Below are 20,652 nucleotides of genomic sequence, written 5' to 3'. Positions count from 1 at the left end.
TTTTAAAAACTGCGTACTTTATGAAACACCTTCTATATATGCAAATACTGTATACATCCAACATTTCTGATATAGTAACCAAATTCGCATAAAGTTACTTTTAAAAAGTTTATTTGATTATACAGTAATACCTCTACATCCAATAGTACATCCATTGGAAAATTCAGATCACATATTTTCAACATTCTTGGTTTTCAACCTAAACCTTTTTTAAATCACTGTTTACAGCCTCATTTAAAATCAGTAATCTTGTTTACTGTTTTGATTTTTATTATGTGATTTTATTTGTTTTATGAGCTGGGCTGTAAATACTATATTTTGCATCTGGAAAATATTTATTCATTGCTTCTACTGACCCTAAAATTAAATGTGAAAATATCAGATTTACTAAAATTGACTGATTAAAAATATTGCAACAACTTTCCCTTTTGATAGACTTGTACATATTAAAATGGTCACTCAGAAAATTTGAATTAAAATGAATATGTTTATCATTCCGCCGTACTTCAAATAAATCCTTTTCTCATTTTCTCCTATACGTATCTTCCAAACTGTTTTGTCAGTCAGTATTCAAGCCTTCTTCATTGTATTTATTTAGTTTTATCCAAAGAATCTTACAAAACTCAGTGTTTCACTTTTTTAGATATTTTTCTTTAACTGCAGAGCTCTACATAATTTGCCAGTGGTGACAATTTATCTGTTATCTTGTGGCTTTATAAGCCAGTGCTTTAATGTTAACTATCTCTTATAGACCAACATTTTTTATGTATTTTTTAAAATTAGTTTCACTATTTTATTTGTAATGTATAGTGGCTACACATTATAATGTCAAGGACAGGTGTGCTGTGCCTACAAACAGTAGTCTCACCCCCTTGTAAGCTTTCACATTTTATTGTTGTACAGCATTGAATCACAGTGGATTTAACTTGACTTTTTTGCCTTTGAGCAACAGAAAAGACTCTTCATTGTCAAAGTAAAGACAGATATCTGCAAAGCGGTCTTAATTAAGTGCAAATGTAAAACAAAATGATTAAGTATTCACCCCCTTTAATATGTCACACGTAAATCATCACTAGTGCAGCCAGTTGGTTATAGAAGTCACATGATTTGTTCAATAGAGATCACCTTTCTGGGATTTCAATTGATGTTCGACTAAGTGCACCTTATCTGAGTGAGTATTATATCCTGACCTACACAAAGTAGACAAAAGAACACAACGAGCAACTCAATAAAAAGATGACTGAAAAGCACAAGGTAGGGGATGAAGACAACAAAATATCCATGTCACTGAATATCATTTGGCATCCAGTTTAAATCAGTCATTAAGAAATGGAAAGAATATGTCACAGCTGTAAATGTGCTTATAGCATGCAGTCCACAAAAAAAACTACGTGATCATGCAAGGAGAAGATAAGTGAGGGAGGCCAGCAAGAGACCTACAAGAACTATGAAGGAGTTGCAATATCCAGTAGCTGAAATTGTAAAGACTGCAGAAAACTGTTGTTTGGGTGCTTCATCAGTCACCGCTTTATGGGAGAGTGGCACCGTTTTAAAAAAAAAAAAAAAAATGCAAATGACATCTCTGGTGGGTTTTGCCAGAAATCACATTGGTGACTGTAAAGTCAGCTTGAAGAAGGTTTAGTTGTCAGATAAGACCAAATGTGAGCTTTTTGGCCATCACACTAAATGTCATGTTTGAACACTACACATAATCAAGAACACACCATCCCCACCATGAAGTTTAGTGGTGGCAGCATCAGGCTGACACATGACAGAACTTGAGAAGTTATTCCAGTGATGAATCAGAATAAATGTCAGTGTACGAATGTGAAAAGCTGAGAGAGACCTTTTCACACAGACACGATTCTGGCATGGCCACCAAAGGTGCATGGGATCAATTTTTTGTGTTTTATAATTGTAACTAATTTAGATCTCTTTGCAGAGATTCTGTTTTTGGTATTAAATCCACTGTGATTCAGTGTTATATAATAAAATATATGAAAGATGGTGAATACTTTTTATAGGCACTGCACCTTTTTAATTTTTTTTAATCTAACCTCTCAGAGAATTTTAATAACATAAGTTGTGCTTTCTGTTCTATTAACAGGTTAGTTTAGCATATGCCTATGAGACTAAAGATGCCTTGTGCCTCGTGCTTACACTCATGAATGGGGGGGATCTCAAGTTCCATATTTACCACATGGGTGATGCTGGTTTTGATGAAAAGAGAGCTGCCTTCTATGCAGCTGAGCTTTGTTGTGGGCTGGAGGATCTACATAAAGAGCGGATTGTTTACAGGTATGGCAAAGTACTTTGCTAAATTCAGACTGTTTCCAGTTTATCTTATTTCACTGTACACTTCAATAAAAAGAAGAGAGAATAATACTAGTACTACCAAAAATTCCAGTTTTAAATTATTATACATTGTAGTGATATGTATTTGACAAAGAGTTTTTATTTCAGGGATCTAAAGCCAGAAAATATCTTGTTAGATGACCATGGTGAGTGTACAAACTGATTTGTCTTCTTTTCCTGTAACTACTGGGCAACTGTCTTAAAAATAAATTTAATATAGCTATGCATATTGTCTCCAATAGATGGGGTCATTGTAAAACTAACTAATCAGTTGTGCCAGAGAGGCTTCTGTTGTTCATACCTTTTGTACTTCTGAGATTAATATTTTAATTCACAAATGTCGACAAAGTACTAAATTTGTTTAATGTTTTTGTAGGATTTGCAATACATAATAAACACTGTTTCAAATAAAGGCACTTTTTTGCTCTCTGTAAATACTTTTTATAGTACAGTTGAGAAATATGATGGAAATTCTTTTTCAGGTCACATCCGTATTTCAGACTTGGGATTGGCTGTTTATGTGCCAGAAGGTCAAACAATAAAAGGCAGAGTTGGAACTGTGGGATACATGGGTCAGTGCACTGTTTACTCAATTTTAAAGTAGTAATAAGTCTGAAATATATACAGTTCTGATTCCGTATTCCAAAGTAATATTTAATTATTTTATTGCTGGAATGTTCCCCATTCCCATTCAACTTATTTTTATAACAGTCAATATTTTAAAAACCTCTACATAACGATTCTATCATACAGCATGGCTGCTATGAACAGACGAGATTACTTACTGTATTGTTAGTCTCTGCCAGATAATCTTTTATAATCATCTTCTCCACTGAAACTCAACAGCTCCTGCATATTCTCGGTGTGTACCTGTCCAGAGTTTTATATTATTTTATACTGTGGCTTTTTACTGTTCTGTTTTTGATGAGTCACATGGGAACGGGTTTAGCATTTTTATCGATCTGTTAATGTTCTTCCATCACTAAATTGAACATGAATTCATTTCTTCCTCTTAAATTTTTTTAAGAGGTAGGTGCATGTTGGAGAACATTTTGCACGACAGATGATGAATGCGTAGCCAAAATGTTTTAGCACACACAGATTGCTTAGCAGTGAGCTGAAAGACAACCTTTTCCAGTGGGTTTTCCAATGGACAGAGCTTGCAAGTGTTCTTTGATGAGATAAACCAACACAACTCATTCACATTTTGTGCTGAGATAGAGTTGGTGGCAAACAGTGATTGCATCAGCATTTTGATACTGTATAGACTGTGAAATGTGTCAAAATTGCAAAATAAAAATGATACCAGTTGGGGATTTAACAGTAATAAGGTAAAACTCCATGAATGATAATGCAGGCATCTATGCAAGGCATGGAGTCATACAAGTATGAAACGATATATTCTGAGTTTCTCATTGGGGCCATAATATATGGAGAAAGTAGGAAGAACACTCTAATTAGCATGCCAGAATGTGCTACATGATGCTGTGTACTGCCAGACACAGTTACGAGAACATGGCAGGACAAAGAAAGGCGCGGCCATCACATAAACATTCCCAGGAAACAGCAAGAATGTGTGTCCAGACATCATCCCGTTTTTATTAAGTAGACCTGCCCTCAAAGACTGCAGAAGGGTGGCTTAATCCACTAGACATACCTTCAAATATGTTGTAGTAAGCATGTAAGATTGAGAGTATTTGAAGCTTTTGTCAGATGAGCAACATGATGAAGTTAAAAAAAATCTATTTGGACTGTTATTCCACAATAATCTTTAACTGTGTACTGCTAATTTAAATGAATTCTCATCCCATGTAGTTTTGTAGTGGTTGCTGAGAAAAATTTGTAATCTGACATTGTCTTGCAGAAAGGAGAGGAAAAACATTTATGACCCAATAGAAGCCAACAGTGGCCAGTGCTGTATAAAGGCAGATGTGAAAAATGTCTTGGGTTGGCAGGAAATCTCATGTTACTTGTGTCACATAAATCACGTTTTAGTTATCTAGTACTATGCTGAAAACATGCAAAATACACACCTTTTAGCAAAAATATTATTAAATAGTTACTTCCGGAATACTCCACACAAATATCCAAAGCTGTAAACTAAAGCCTCATGGGAGTCACTTTTTGAACTGAAGACCGTACTCTTGACTGTCAAATGAGGAGAGAGGCACATCTTCAGTTTAAAAAGTCAAGGTTTCTACAAGCACCAGAAACAAGACTGAAAGAGGTCATGCTTGGTTCCTGTTTCATTTACACTTCCTCTGTTCCAAAGGCTTGTGGGTCCACCTTTGTAACTGAGCGGTTTTCTTTGTGACTCCTGTATATGTGTATGGTGACTGGTTTCCATAAAGAGAACTAAAATGCAGTAGAAGCATTGCACTGGATATAATTTTTAAACATTTGTTCTAAATATTTGATTTAGAAATCAAATGTACATTTTTTTGTACAAAATGAGATCAGATGTGCCGTGGGCCATGTGTGAAATGCAAATGTTTATTGCATTTTGGGTTGATGACAATGTTGAAAACAACTTGTAAACTTCTAACTGCAATGAGAACATATACAAGTAAATACCTAAGGGAATTAAAGAAATTAGTGTAAACCGCAGCATAGCTCAGTGGCAATAAATAAATAAATAAATAAATGTAGTAGAAAGCCACAAAATTAGAAGACACAAACTGGCAGCACAGTAATCTTACCTGTATTTAGGTTGGTAAGTATGCAAACACCGATTTCTTACCTTTTAATGTAATTTTCCAAGTAACACTTCCTTTAGCATGCTTGCTTATAAAGGAAAAACACCTGAAGTCATGTTATTATTCTGGTTATAGTTTCTGGTGTTAATTGAAAAGCAGCATAAGTCACAAAAAATGGAAAGGTGAAATGCAAATGTCTTCCTGAGTTGCTGTTTACTAAACCAAAAATTTTTAGAAAGGAAGCTAATGATTCCTATCCTGTAAATGTTTTTTTTTTAACATATTAACTTTTCCCTTCTTTTTCCTTCTTCCTCTTTTCATAGCTCCAGAAGTAGTTAAAAATGAACGGTACACATTCAGCCCAGACTGGTGGGCTCTAGGCTGCCTTATTTATGAGATGATAGAGGGACAATCTCCCTTCCAGCAACGTAAAAAAAAGATCAAAAGAGACGAAGTAGAGAGACTAGTAAAAGAGGTGCGAGAGGAGTATTCAAACAAGTTCTCGGAAGAAGCAAAATCTCTCTGCACAATGGCAAGTCAAGTGACAAAATTTTATTTTTCCTTTATATATGATATGGATTTGTGCACAGTTTTTTAAACCGCTAGCTGTAAGTGTAGACTTTAATGGTCTGTGTTTACCATTTCATACACAACACTTGATGTGCAGATATGTATTTAATTATTTGTTCATTTTGTAAAACATATATTAAGACGCCTTCAATTCAATTCAAATACACAGTACATTATTCTATACATGCATTCAGACATTGCATTAGTATTGCCACCTCCTACAGTACGATCCAAATTCAGTTCTAGGCTGTTGTTTCTTTTATGTGCTCTACTTATAGTATGTTTCCACTAGAGGCTGAAATGTTCAAAATCATTTTTTCAGGCTAACTAACCACTTTGAATGTGCCTGTTTATTAGTTTATTTAGGATTGCTTTTTGAGCTTATCCAGCACTACACCTTTTTCCATATACAGGTTAAAGCCTATTATAGCGAATACCGAAGTAACAAAAATTTGTTTTTGTGCCTGGACAAACTTACATAGAGCATCATGTTAAACGAATCTCGTTTTAACAAAATGTAAATCTCAGTATAACAAAACATTTTTTTCGACCAAAAATGGCCACTGAAGATGATAATGTGATGAAAAAAATACTTAATGCCGCTCCTACACTTTCCGTGCCATGTCTCGGGAACCCTACAACAGGCTGTCTCAAAGAGAGACACAGACTGTTGCGAAATTTCCGGTTTCGAGCAGGCTTGGCGAGCGTGTAGGCATGACATCATACACAGAGCCGAATTCTGAGTCAGTACTCCACTGAGCATCTGCGTTGGTAGTTGTTACATATGCGGATACTGTACTGTTCGAGTTTCATAGGGCTTCTCAAACTTTTCTTTGAGGTGAGCATAAAAAATGAGAAATGTTGTCAGTTTACTCTGGGGGGGGAAAAAATTAACAATCCTGGAAAAAGTTGATTCTGGAATGAAGATAAATGACACGGCGAAAGCATTTTGGAATCTCGTCTTCATCTTTTATCTAACAACTCGTTTTCATTCTGTATTTTCATACCTGTATTTCTATTTAAAAAGAAAAAAGAAAAAAAAAATCTAATGTCTCGTTTTCACTCTGTGTTCGTGTATCTCTATTTCTATAAAAAAGTTACATCTAATGTCTCAATTTCATTCTGGATTTTCATACCTGTATTTCTATTAAAAAAGTTGCATCTAACGTTTAATTTTCAAATAAAATATATTTTGCATTTTAAGAAGTGCTTTTTTTTATACAATTAATGTCAAGCTTGAGTCACAGAGTTGCATGAGAAACAGGAAGATGAGGCCAGGTTTTCAAGGAAAATACATGTGCTTTATTACTGTACTAGTCATTTAGCCCGTTACAATAACGGGCGCTAGAACAGTAGTGCATAAACATTAGTAGGAACAGTCTATATTAAATGGCAAGGGACTTTGACATCATTGTGTTTGTTGGTCGTATTTTTCTTTCTTTCAGCCTTTCTTTTGTTGATGTTTACTTGCTGAGCTGACCGTTCTTCATGGGCTGCCGCCGTGTATTGTGTGTCTTTAATTTTCTGTGACAGTAATACTGTCTTGTACGGCTCCATTCAATAAGGGCGCGTAGATAATTTAGTTCAAATGGCTCTGGAATATGTGAAGTGCAACAGTTGCAGATCTTTATTTATGCGCGCCTTTATTCGCTGCGCCCAATTGAGGTCGTCCTTTTGAGGCTCGCCTTTTTGTGCGCGCCCTTATTGAAGGATGCCTGTGCGCGCCCTTATTAAAGGATACCGTCTTGTACATCCGCTGGCTTGTACGTCCGTAATATACGTCCGTAATATACCTTTAATTTTCTCTGGCGGTAATACAGGCGTGCGCATCGTTAATATGCCTTTAATCTCCTCTGACAGTAATACTGGCTTGTATGTGGCTGTAATATGCGTCACTGTATTGTGTACCTTTTAATTTCCTCTCGCAGTAATACTGGTTTGTATTTCCGTAAAATGCCTCTAACTTTCTCTGACAGTAATATCGTGCATAGCACCGTGCCCCGCGCATGCGCACTTCACCAGAAGACACCCACACACGGACACCTGGACGCACATAGGGATTTTATATATATAGATAGAGATGGCAGGTACAGCCTCAAGACTTCATTCAGAATAGGAGCTGTTAGGAGCACGGCATGGGCGATCATCCAGCTTTAGCCATGTTCAGATTAAAAGAACACCAGTGGCTCAGAATCACCACTGTGGCAGACGCGGTCTGGAGAAGACATATCAGAAGAGTGTGCAGAAGAACAGATCAAAGCCCAGTATTAAATGGTAAACATTTTGCAGCAAGCGCGGTACACACTAACCCTTATCCCACAGAGGACAACCAATTGCTTTGCCCTTGGTTTACTGTTTACCAGACAGAGCAGCTACGGAGCTGTTCTTGCGTTGCTGCCGTTAGACATAGCCAATTGCCGGCAACCCCAGTCATAATACTATATGTATTTGCCCCTTATTTCGTTATAATGAAATACATTTATGGTCCTGTGAGTTTCGTTATAACGGGATTCCACATGTGGCAGGTTTCTGCCTTGTTCTCATTAAAAGACAGACTATTTTGGCCAAAATGGAAAACTCAGTAATACTAATAATGCTAAAAAAATAAAAACGTGCTTTTAGCTATGCTTTTTTTAGCCATATCCAAAAACCGCATATCTGCTACATTCCGTTTTTGTCAAGAGAAAAAAAATATTCGGGGTCAGAGTGCAAAAGCAATACTGAGACTTGGATAAACAGAATTAAACTCTGATGATTTAATATTTGTGACTTAATACATAGTATTTAAAAACTGTCCAATTTTGGTAAAATTGAGTCATTGTTCAGCTCCTGTGTGAAGCAGTCCCACACTGTTAACACAGGTATCTCTGTACAAATTGAACTTTTCCATTGACAGTCCACATTTAGATCTGCAAGCATATGGCTCACCATTAAGCATGGCTTCATAATATAGTATTCCCACGATTTGAAATTTTCATAAAAGATATGTACAGTGTGTTTAGTGTTACTTATTATTAGACATTTGTAAATCGAAACATTTTACATCATTATACAGATGTTGAATAATGGTTCTGCCAAAATGCAATCAGCCTTTCATGGTGTGCAGTTGTTCTAGTTTTTAATCAGATTTTTAAATTAATTTCTTTTGACAAATGACATTTTCGTTTGTCTCTGTGTTTAATTTCAGTCATGTGGTAATGTTATACAATACATGATACAAGTCACATTTCATATTAGCATGATTTTGTATTGCAAAAATTAGTTACAGCAGAATTTTATCTCATGCCTACTCACAGTGTAAGGCAGGATCAGGAAGCAAAGGCATTCAAATCGCCTCATGTATTTCACAGCTTTATTTCAAACATCACCAGTTTTGAAAAATGTACAATTTAAATAGGTAAAGTAAGTAAGAATTTTACAATGAAGTGCAGTAGACCCCTGAATTGTTACTTCATTTAGTATTTTCCTGCATTTAACATTTTTTCATGCTACTGGAGAACAAAAATAGCTCTTGTCTGAACAAGTATGGGTCATTTAAGGCAATGTGTCTAAATGTGGCTCCAGATTTTTGTCTCATCTTTTTTTTTTTTTGTGACTTTTTAAATTAATTTTGTGAACTGATCCAAATCTGAAGAGTGAGCACACATATACATCCAGAGTGTGCCCTGCGTGTGCAAAATGCAAAAGATGCAACCTAACTGGATACATGCTGGTTGCTGTACTAATATCATTTAAGTGCAAGGCATTTGCAAATTTGTCAGTTCATAAAGGCTGGGAAGAGAAATAGAAAATGAAAAATCACAGCTGTTAACCATATCTGGACATGGAAACCTGTGGAGAGAGCAGCCAGGATTGGAGGGAGTGAGATGTCAAGGTTTTAGATTCAAAATGATGGTTGTGATAATATTGTAAATCCTTTCTGGAAAGTGGTATTCCATGTTTTATGATGGTCACACTTCTCTAAAAAGGTCACATATGAGTTAAAAATAGAAATTGATGTGCAGTGTGTGCGTAGCCCTGTTTTGGTTTCAAAAATCAAATGCAAAGTTTTATGTGTTACACTGCTATCAGGCTTCAGGCTGTTGTGGTTTAACAATGGTGGTTTTCCTACCAACAATATGGTGATGTTCATGAAAAGCAATAACAATGTAAATCAACAAAAAGGATAATAATAATTCCAGAAAAATAACAAATTTAGACATGTTCTGTCTCAATCATAACTAGTAATCACACAAATACTGCTGTGAAACTATAAAAATACAACAAACCCATATCTGTGCTCTCATGATCGTGAAAAATCTTTGACCTGTTTTCTTCATTTAATACTTTCCCTGCATTTAATGTTTCTTCTAGGTAACAATTAACAAATAAAGTTAAATCAGGGTTTTGCTTTAAATTCAAGTTGACCCTGTAATATGTTTCACATGATTTTGAGCACATAACTGAACACAATTGTTCATCTTGAACAGTTTTGGCATAAGACTGAAGCTGAAGCATATCTATAAAATGATAGTCTCAGCCCCTAAAATAAAACTTTGGTTGCTCTCTATATACACACACACACACACACATTCCGGCTTCCTCTGCCTCTTTTTGGACTAAAAAATTAAGTAAATATTTTGATTGATGGATGAATTATGTACATGCAGGGCCTTGTTGTGTTCACCTTACAATTTGTGAGTCATTGCTTTTTAAGGCAGCCTGTGAAGGTCACACAAACTCCTAGGCACATTCTGAAGGAAAGTATTCTGGCTTCTGCATTTATACAAATGTTTGTTCATAGTAACTTAAAATCTAGGCAATAGGTTTATGCATGGACCACAAATCATAAAATAACATTTTAAAAGTAGATCAGAAGAAATATTGATTCTTTTACAAGAAGTGAAAAGAGTGGAAAAGAAAGATATAATTAACAAGCTGTTACCCTCTTATATTTTTGTGTTGTTCTGTGTACTGTCTTTTGCATTTGATATGAATGCATATACTGGTATCCATCTTCTATAAATGTCAACTTATTTATTGTAAGTTGTATTAATTTGTTATTAAAGTATGTGTATTTGGTTACTGTATGCTAAAAACTCGCTAGCAGGTTGCCAGACCTCACACAACTGAGGATGTGTTTTATAAAAATGACAACATGAAGAGTTTTTTTTTTTTAATGTTGTTTAAAGTTGTGCATCTCTTAAAATGCAGCTTTTGAATAAGGATCCAAACGAGCGACTCGGGTGTAAAGGGGGTGGAGCGTCAGAAGTGAAGTCTCACATACTGTTTGCATCTGTCAATTTTAAACGACTAGAGGCTGGCATGTTGGAACCTCCATTCATTCCTGATGTGAGTTATCTCTGCAAACATAAACCTGTATAACTGAATACATTTGGAAAGTATTGACTTCAGTGTTTTAAATACATACGTATGTTTGAATGTCATTATATTTAGAGTTTTTAGCCGCTGTGTGTTTCATAGTTTGTATTCTGTTTTCTTATCAGCACAGGCTTATTACTTTAAAACGATTAATTATATAAACATGTGGTGTACATTTTTGATGATAAAATTGTTAATGTCCATGAAACACACTCATCATTTAATGCACAGTCTTTGCATGTAGATTTTTCAGGTTTCATTCACTGAGCAATTAATTCATGGCAGAAGTTAAATTGGGTTAACTTTGATTGTGATGTTTTCTTATATTTAATAATCTTTCTGGTAGAGTCTCTCAAAACAAATTTTGTGACAGTGGAATTATTAGCATACTGTGTACTGTACTTAGCAGTTTTAATTATTACCATAAAGAGTTGTTTGCTCACTGCAGAATAGCCTAAATGTACACCTACCAGATTAGTATGATTGGAGTCTTGCACGGTGTGCTGCCTTCTGGGGGCACAGATGGGAATCCTCCCTGGAAGGGCTGATAGGCCAGAGCAGGGGTAGATCCAATTGTCACTGTCCATGTTGGAACAAATGACATAAATAAGGGTAATCTGTAAGTTCTGTGATCCAAATTTAAAGAGTTAAGTGCCAGACAGAGAACAGAATTGACAAGGTAGTCTTCTCCAAAGTTCTGCCTGTGCCACGCCCCAGTCCGGGTAAGATTGAGGAGATCTAAAGGCTTAATGTGTGGCTCAAATCTTGGTGAAGGGTGTAGGTTTATGGGGCATTGGGACTGCTTTAGGAACAGATGGGACTGACTAGTTACATCTGAACCAGAAGGGCACCAATGTGTTGGGGAGGCGTATCAGTAGGTTAGTCGAGGATTGTTTTTAACTAGGGTATGGGGGGGGTGCAGGGAGTTTAGGACAGGCCAGGTTTAGAACTCTACATGAAGGAACAAACAATAGTGTAGAAACAGAATTTATATTACTGTGTATTTTTATCTCATTGTTTAAATGTAAAAGTAAAACAAGTAACACATTAAAAATAGCTTGCTGTAATGCAAGAAGTATCAAAATAAAACGAGCAAGTTGGAGTTGTATGTAGCGGAACATAACTTTGATATAGCAGTAACAGAAACCTGGCTAAATAATAAAGATGGGGATGAGTGTAACATAGATGGTACACGTTTTTTAGGAAAGATTGATGGAACAGAAAAGGAGGTAGGGTTTCTGTTTAAGTGGTCTTCAGTTGGACATTGAGCCCCATCTTAGTGAGAACATGTGGCTTTGTCTGGAAAGCATTAGTGAAAGTGGCCTTATTTTAGGAGAGCGATATAAACTGTCCAATGCTGACAGCAATTTCAATGCATCTCTTTTTAGTTATATTAAAAGGCAAGTTTACAGGGGGATATTATAGTCATGGGGGACTTTCTACCCAAATATTAACTAGGATAACCTTGCAAATAATGGAGCACAAGAGTATTTAGAAATAATCTGTGACTTTATTTAAACGTGGTATGTTAAAGCACCAATGCAGGGTGAAACCTGTCTGGATTTAGTATTTTGTAATAATCCAGATAAAATTGAAGGCATAGAGGTGATTGAACCGTTAGGGTCAAGTGACCATAATGTAATACAGCTTCATAGTGTTTTGGAAGAGTACGGATGCGAAGACTTAAACTGTTAAGTTTAACTTTGGTAGGGCAAATTTTGAGCAGATGCAGCAAAGTCTAAGGGTAAAGATAAGCTTTTACGTGTGGAGACAGTCAAGGAGCAGCGGAACATTGTTTACTGAACAGTCAGCATGGGTTCAGAAGAGAGAGGTCATGTTTTACCAACATGCTGGAATTATATGAGGAATCAACAAAAATATGTTCAAAATGGAGCATATGATATTATTTATCTGAACTTCCAGAAAGAATTTGATAAGGTGGCACATGAGAGACTGGGCATCTAACTAAAAGATGTGGGAGCTGAGGGTGATGTTTGTAGATGGGTACAAAATTGGCTCAGACACAGGAAGCAGAGGGTTATGATGTAAGGAACCTTATCAGAACTGGCTGATGTTAAGAGTGGTTTTCTGCAGGGGTCAGTGCCAGGGCCACTGCGATTTTTAACATATATAAATGATTTGGATAGGAATATAAATATCAAGCTGGTTAAAGTTACAGAAGATATTATGATAGGTGGGTTGGCAGATAATCTGGAGTCCGTTGAATCATTACAGAGGAACCTACATAGCATACAACCTTCAGTAGATTGGTGGCAGATGAAATTTAGTGTAAGTAAAAGTAAAGTATTACATGTAGGAAGTAGAAATGTTAAATTTGAATACACAGTGGGAGATTTCAAAATTGAAAGCACATCTTATGAGAAGGATTTATGAGTCATAGTGGAGTCAACAATATCAACTGTCTGACAGTGTTCAGAAGCCATTAATAAGGCTAACAGAATATCAGGTTATATAGCGCTCTGATGTGTGCAGTACAAGTCCAAGGAGGTTATGCTAAAGCTTTATAACACACTGGGAGGCCTCATCTGGAGTGGTGTGTGCAGACTACAAAAAAAGACATAGCAGCGCCTGAGAATGTCCAGAGAAGAGCGACTAGGGTTATTCCAGGGATACAGGGGATGAGTTATAAGGAAAGATTAGAACAGCTAAGACTTTTCAGTTTAAGCAAAAGAAGATTAAGAGGAGACATCATTGAAGTGTTTAAAATTATGAAGGGAATTAAATTAGTAAAGCGGATCAGGACTGTGACTTTAAAATGAGTTGTAATCAAGAACATGGGACACAGGGTAAATTTTACACAAACACTAGGAAGTTTTTCTTTACACAGAGAACCATAGACATGGAATAAGCTGCCAAGTAGCGTGGTAGACAGCAGGAATTTAGGAACTTTTAAAACATTGACTTGATGTTTTTTTGGAAGGATTAAGTGGAAAGGACTCCACTAGATTGTTCTAATATATTGAACTAACTGATTTTTACATTCAGTCACAAATCATTAGCTACTTGTTTATATTGAAATTTTGCTTGGTTTGTAACAATTACATTTTGTTTTGTACAGCCACAAGCTATCTATTGTAAAGATGTGCTGGATATTGAACAGTTTTCCACTGTGAAAGGAGTAGAGTTGGAACCCACTGATAACGACTTCTACAGTAAAATTTCCACCGGTAGTGTCTCCATTCCCTGGCAGAATGAGGTCTGAAATTTACCTTTACACTCTTGGTCACAAACGGTGTTATATGTGTACACAAATGTTATATTCTAATGTTAGCATACCTTTGCAATGTAAAAAAAAAAAAGTTGTATGCCAGTCTCATTAATGCTTGGCATAAAGCTGTTTTTAGTATTTGTTTATCATAAACAATATTACATATTTTAGTTGACTGGACAGAAAAAATAAATGCATTAGGAATTCATTTCTTTTCCTTTGAAACCTCCAGTCTGCCCAATGCTATCAATGTTCTTGTATTTACCAAGGTGAAATGGTTTTGCAGATGCAGTCAAAGTGCATGCCGGAGGAGAGGGACAGCAATTTACAATTGTGTACCAGTGCTCAGTAGTGTTGCTTGTGGTGGTAATAGGGGGGTCTTTTGTGTTGAAAAAAAAAAAAAAACAAACAAAGAAAAATGTACTTAATTTAATCAATCACATCCAAGTAGAATTTGCAAAGTAGCAATTTACGAAAAGTCAAGGAAGGACTGGAGTGTGACACGCACACAGATGAAACACTTACAAGATTTAAAACCACGCCAGTTGGTGTTCACTATGACACTGCTAGTGTTAGTGCAAATTAAACTAATGTGACAATGGGTTTATTAATTGTATAGATTTTGTTTATATAGGCTCATATTTTAGGGTGAGCAGTCAAAACAGCCAAGACGGTGCTTAGCTCACATTAGTGTTCACAATAAATAATAACTCCTTAAACACATGCAGGCTGTTTTAGGAATTTACAGACACATTCCTGTGCTGAGTGTATGCAGATATGTGAACAAAGCGAGGTGAAGAATTGATGGAAAGTTAACAAACCATTCTGAGCTGATGCCTAATCTAATCATTGAGAATTTCCTGGAAATATGAATTTGTGAACCAAACCAGAAAATTATCAGGTAAAATGCAGAACATTACAGTAAGTCCTCAGTTATGATTGACTGATCTCCATACGAGGATATAATTGTTAAGTTAAATGAAAATCTTGCTCAATTAATTACCAGGACTTTGCTTTTGTAGGTCACCTTTTTGAAAAGTATCTGGAATTATGGTAGATTTTATAATTGGGGATCTCCTTGCCAAAAATTTCTAAGCTAATGTACCATCACTATAACCATCAGAAAAATTCAAATTCTTACACAGAAACGAACGTCACAATAAGAGAGAAGTGTAATATTATTTTTAAACCTATACTGTATCTTTAACTCAACAATGAATCAAACTCCAAAGATTTGATTAAACCGTGTCAATCAAGAGAATCCCGCCAGTACAATTATTAATATCTTAAACCCATGCTAATTAGGGGTTATGATAATTGCTGAATATATGTGATTCTCTTAGGTTTATCATTTGTCACATATCCACATATGTATGTTTTCATTTTGGCCTTAATCAGTATTACTTTGATATTTGTATATTATTTGGATACATTTGACTTGCGTATCTGTTTTTTATTTTTATTCTAGTGCAGGGGTGGCAGGCCTCGAGTGCCGCTGTGGCTGCAGGTTTTCATTCTTACCATCTTCTTAATTCGTGACCAGTTTTTGCTGCTGATTACTTCTTTTAATTAACTTGACTCAGGCCCCATAGTTGTTTCTTTTTCTTTTAATTAGCAGCCAAACAATAATGAGACACAAAACAAGCCACCACATGACCAGCTCCCCTGTGCTCATTACACAATATCTAAAATTAAAGAGAGGTGATGGTCTTGGTAAGGTTGATCTCTCAGGTCACCAAAACATTTTGACGGTGCTCTTAGAAAGAACAGAAAAACAACAGTTTTCGAAATGTGTGCTGTGGCAGAATGAGAGCAGCAACAAGCCATGGAATTAGATAACGGGTTTAATTAACAGCAAGAATTGGCTTCTCATTAAGAAAGTGATTGGATTAAATTGGTTGAAGTTTGAAGCCCCAGTTTATAGCTGGTCATCTGTTAGCTCGTTTCACATCTCATTTCTGCTTAGCTGTCATTTTAATGAGGAAAGGAATTAATTCAGAGGGCTGAACTCTTCTAACAGGGCTATTAAAGTGATGGGAGAAAACGTTAATTAGCAGTGAAAACTGGTCACTGATTAATAAAAGGGTTAGAATGAAAACCTGTAGCCACTGCGGCACTCCAGGCCTAGAGTTCACCACCCCTGTCTTAGTGGTTAACCATTTAATTGGCAGCATTACCAGTGAAATCTAATCCAATATTTTTATGACTTGTGGATGTTAGAACCCTGACTTTTTTGTGCATGGTTCAACGTTATTTCTAACTTTTTGGTTAGTTTTTTTCGGCATGATGTTAATGTGAAAAGTATTTTCATTGTAGATGTGTAAGGGATTATGATGTGTAAAGCTCATTAATTTGGTAATGTGCTGCTAATGTTACAGTGCATTTCCAATGTAATGTGGTATACTGAGCAAAGTGCTCCTTTCACAGTATTAACACCTGGGGATGATTTTCCTTTTTATTGTTCTCTTTTGGCATTGTTGCTATTGTTTTTGCCATATTACTTTTTATAGCATTGATTTTGGTATGTTCTGTACTGGGGGGGGGGAGGGGGTTATAGTTGTTTATTGCATGGGCAGTATATAATTGTGTAATGGTTTTCTGATGAAGATATGACTAATTTTGCACCTGTTGTGTATTGTTGAGGTGCAAATCTGATATCAGTAAATAGGTTTAAGATATTAATAATTGTACTGGTGGGTTTCTCTTGACTGACATGGTTTAATCTAGTCTTAGCAGTTTGATTCATTGTTGAGTTAAAGATACTGTATAAGCTAACGTACCACCACAAGCAACCAGCTAAAGGAGCAGCAGCTGTGGAGAGTAGGGCACGTGTTACTCTATACACATCTCATAAAGATTCATCTTAAAGCATCTGTCTGGAAGATTAGAAGAACAATAGCATAGCTCTTTTTGTCTTTTTCATCCTTCCTTCTTCATATTTGAGTCTTATGGTGTTTATATTTCAAATTTGGCTTTGTGATGCAAATACATTATACAAAATTATAAATAAATAAAGAAAGCTTAGAAGTTTCAACTTACTGCTCAGCTCTGTCTTCTTTTACATAAAATAAAGCTGCAATTGTTGATTATCGATCTTTTACTCTGCTTTTAAAGGCTTTTAAAGTTGTAGTTTCCTTACCTGGGAAAACAGGCCTATGTGTGACTGTTGTCAGTCTGGGAAATTGCCAGGTCGTGCTGATATGTGTGAAAAACACATCTTAGCAAATTCCAAAATTGTTAACACTGGAATTTCCCAAGTCAGATATGTAAGTGGAACTGTGATAGCACTGTATATGGAAAATAAAGTCACCTCTTCAGTTAAAATTCTGAACATAAAAATTATATATGAAATATGTATATAAATACCTGTTTAAAATTTCATTTGGACATGAATGCTTTTTCTTTTGAATTTAGAGTGATGTGAAAAATAAATCATTCAAATATCCATCAATACATTTTTTAACCTTGAGAGTCTTGTATAGGATTGCAGAGAGTTGGCATCTATCGTAGCAAATTTGCATTTAAAATGGAAATCACTCCTGAATGAAACACCTGTCCATGGCATATATACATAATTTCCATTTCTTTAAATTTATTTTGCAAAATTTATTAGGTTAATTTCATCATGTCATGTTTGAGATGAGCTAAACTTGACCAGAGAGTGAGTTTAATGAGTGTGGCTGAAACGACATACAAAGAAAATGCTCCAGCTTTATATGATCTTTTAAAAGCCAATGATCTAAAAGAGTCTTGCAATTGCTGTGCCCTTGATAGCGGGGTATATGAAGATTAGCAGTTAATAAGACTGAACACCTTGTAATTACCCACGTTTTGTAGTGAAAGCATTAAAACACAAGCATGTTTTCTTATATGTCACATAAGGTAAAGTTAAAAAATAATAATAATTGGAGATGTATATGCCTCCTGCACACCTACTTTATACAGGTACACTAAGGACTAGCAGTGATCTCACTAACACACTGCATGTTACAGGAAGTCCCTGAACATTTTTTTGATTTGATATACTTTATTAATCCCCAAGGGGGAAATGGCATTTTGCATGACCTTTAGGGATTATAGTGAAGAGTGAGCCACAATGGCCCTTGTGCAATTTTTAGGTTAAGGGCCCAACAGAGTATGATTCCCTTCTGGCAGTAGCAGGATTGGAATTAGCAACCATCTAGATACCAGAAGATATCCTTAGCCACAGAACCAATACTCTGCCTTTATATCATTTATATCAGACATACTGGATAACAACGTGACACTGTATTGGCAGGGTTATTTCACTCGAAAGAAAAACTGAGTGTTATGAAACATCTCCTTAATATAACTTATTAACCTAAAAATTCCAAAATAATAGGAGCGTAATGCACCATTAAGTTTAATAAATTTAAAACTCAAATGCTTTTTAATTAATGACGGTTAATAATTTTTTCTTTGAGAGACTACAGAGTCTGGCTTGTTGTGGCTGGAGGCTTTGAGGGAGACTGCATTTTATTTGGAGGTGGACTGATGGGCAGGGTCATCAGAATTTCCATCATCTCCTCCTCAAAATCTTCATTAACAGCTAACTGGAGCAGCACCAAAAACAGTGGGAAGCATTGGATGTGTACAGTTTGTTTAGTTTGGCTTTGCTAATTTTATAATAAAATACCAGTCCCATCATTCCTTTTATATTACTGTTGAATCCTCAGTTTTGATTATTATTCATGAAAAAATACATTCCACTGCAAGATGTGTTGGTCTTGTTTTCGGGGTCAGCCGTATAACTCCCAGGAAAAATCAATTGTATAGTGAGCCATTGTCACAAATAACATCATACATGCAATATAGTGTAAATGACAAAAATATAGGAAGTATTAATTTTACATTTGTGTGTGATGTAGGGTTAACTTTTCTGTTTTGTCATGTAAAGCTGCTTGTACCACTATGTTAAAAATGATGTTACAGCTGAAGTTAAGTTGCTATTTACTTGGCTTTGAAGGTCTGAGAAAGTCTTCTGTTTCTCTGTAGATGATTGAAATGGAATGCTTCAAAGAGCTTAATGTTTTCAACGTTGATGAGTCTGTACCACCAGATTTAGACTGGAGGGGTCAGCCCTCATCTCAGCCAAAACAAGGGTTACTGCAGAGACTCTTCGGTAGGCAGGTAAATTTTTTAAATGCAAAGATTTACTATATCATTATTCCAATACTATATTGTGGTATGGTTCAGAATTAAATTTTGTTTTGATTTTTTTTCTAACAATTTTTAAAATAGAGTGAAAAAATTGCAGATTATGCTTTCAGAATTTTTAGAAATGTTCTTATTCTACAGAATGTAACATGGATTTTGGACAGTTCTTAAAAAAAAAAATATGCACGGTAGTCCCTTGACTGACCAGGAGGCCATATCGAAGGAGGGATTGGATAAGCATCCCGTCCTGGATGGGTGCTACTGCCTGCCTCAAGTGGGAGGCCAGAATAGCAGAGAGACAGACCTGGATGTATTTTGTTCTAAATGGATGAGCAACAAGCCCCACTCCACCTTACAGACAAAAACAAACAAAAAAAAAACAGTTACGAAAGGCCTTTCAGTTTATTTTATACCTTACATTTCTTTATCCCACTTTATAATTTCAATATTAATTGATTATTTTGTGTATTTTGGCTTTCCTTGTATTATTTTGTGCTCAGGGACTCTGTTTCACATGAACAGGTAATTTTAAATTTAAAATGAACAGTGAATTCAGTTTAAACATTTTAGGGTACATAGCAGGAATACCATCAGCAGAATGCTGGCGACCTAATAGCGACCAGTCAGGTTTGTACATTCTCTACCCATAGTATATATAAAGTATATACATGCACACGACCACTAGTATGTTGTCAATAAAACGGGAAAAAGAAGCACTTTTGGGGAAAATGATATACAAAACATGTTCATATTTTATTGCTGTTCAACACTGACAGTGGATTTAATTGTTTTTTTGACATTGACCAAAAGAAAAAAGACTCTTTAGTATCAAAGTGAAAACAGATGTCTGCAAAGCAGTCCGAATTAAGCACAGATATAAAACATAGAATAAGGGTCCAAATCTCAATTCAATTGAGAATTAGTGGCTGGACTTGGCATAGGCTGTTCACTCACAATCCTTACACGGCCTGACAGGACTTGAGCAATTTTGCAAAGAACAAGTGGGGAAAATGGCAGAGTGGAGATGTGAAAAGCTGATAGGGAGAGAGACCTATGCACACAGACTGAAGGGTCTCATGGCTACCAGTGGTGCATCTACTAAACACTGACTTGAAGGGGGGAGAATACTTATGGGATCAATTGGTTTTTTTTTTTTTTTGTTATATTTGTAATTAATTTAGAACACATTATATTCTGATGATCAGTGTCAAAAAAGCCAAATTAAATCCACGGTTTACAGTGCCTACTTTACACTTGTTTTTT

The 20,652-nt window shown here is 35.7% G+C and overlaps 1 protein-coding gene across 1 annotated transcript in view; it reads left to right on the top strand.

Annotated features, from left to right (window-relative positions):
• Nucleotides 1-20,652, top strand: part of grk6 (G protein-coupled receptor kinase 6) — a 108,471-nt gene that overhangs the window by 83,305 nt on the left and 4,514 nt on the right. The window contains exons 9-15 of the mRNA XM_028812922.2: nucleotides 2,108-2,298; nucleotides 2,464-2,501; nucleotides 2,838-2,927; nucleotides 5,375-5,583; nucleotides 10,815-10,952; nucleotides 14,062-14,199; nucleotides 19,228-19,362. Coding sequence (XP_028668755.1) covers nucleotides 2,108-2,298; nucleotides 2,464-2,501; nucleotides 2,838-2,927; nucleotides 5,375-5,583; nucleotides 10,815-10,952; nucleotides 14,062-14,199; nucleotides 19,228-19,362 — 939 coding nt within the window. The remainder of the gene's footprint in view (nucleotides 1-2,107; nucleotides 2,299-2,463; nucleotides 2,502-2,837; nucleotides 2,928-5,374; nucleotides 5,584-10,814; nucleotides 10,953-14,061; nucleotides 14,200-19,227; nucleotides 19,363-20,652) is intronic.

Source organism: Erpetoichthys calabaricus, chromosome 11, assembly GCF_900747795.2.
Source record: "Erpetoichthys calabaricus chromosome 11, fErpCal1.3, whole genome shotgun sequence".
Taxonomy (NCBI): domain Eukaryota; kingdom Metazoa; phylum Chordata; class Cladistia; order Polypteriformes; family Polypteridae; genus Erpetoichthys; species Erpetoichthys calabaricus.
This window is presented reverse-complemented; position numbering and strand designations above follow the sequence as displayed.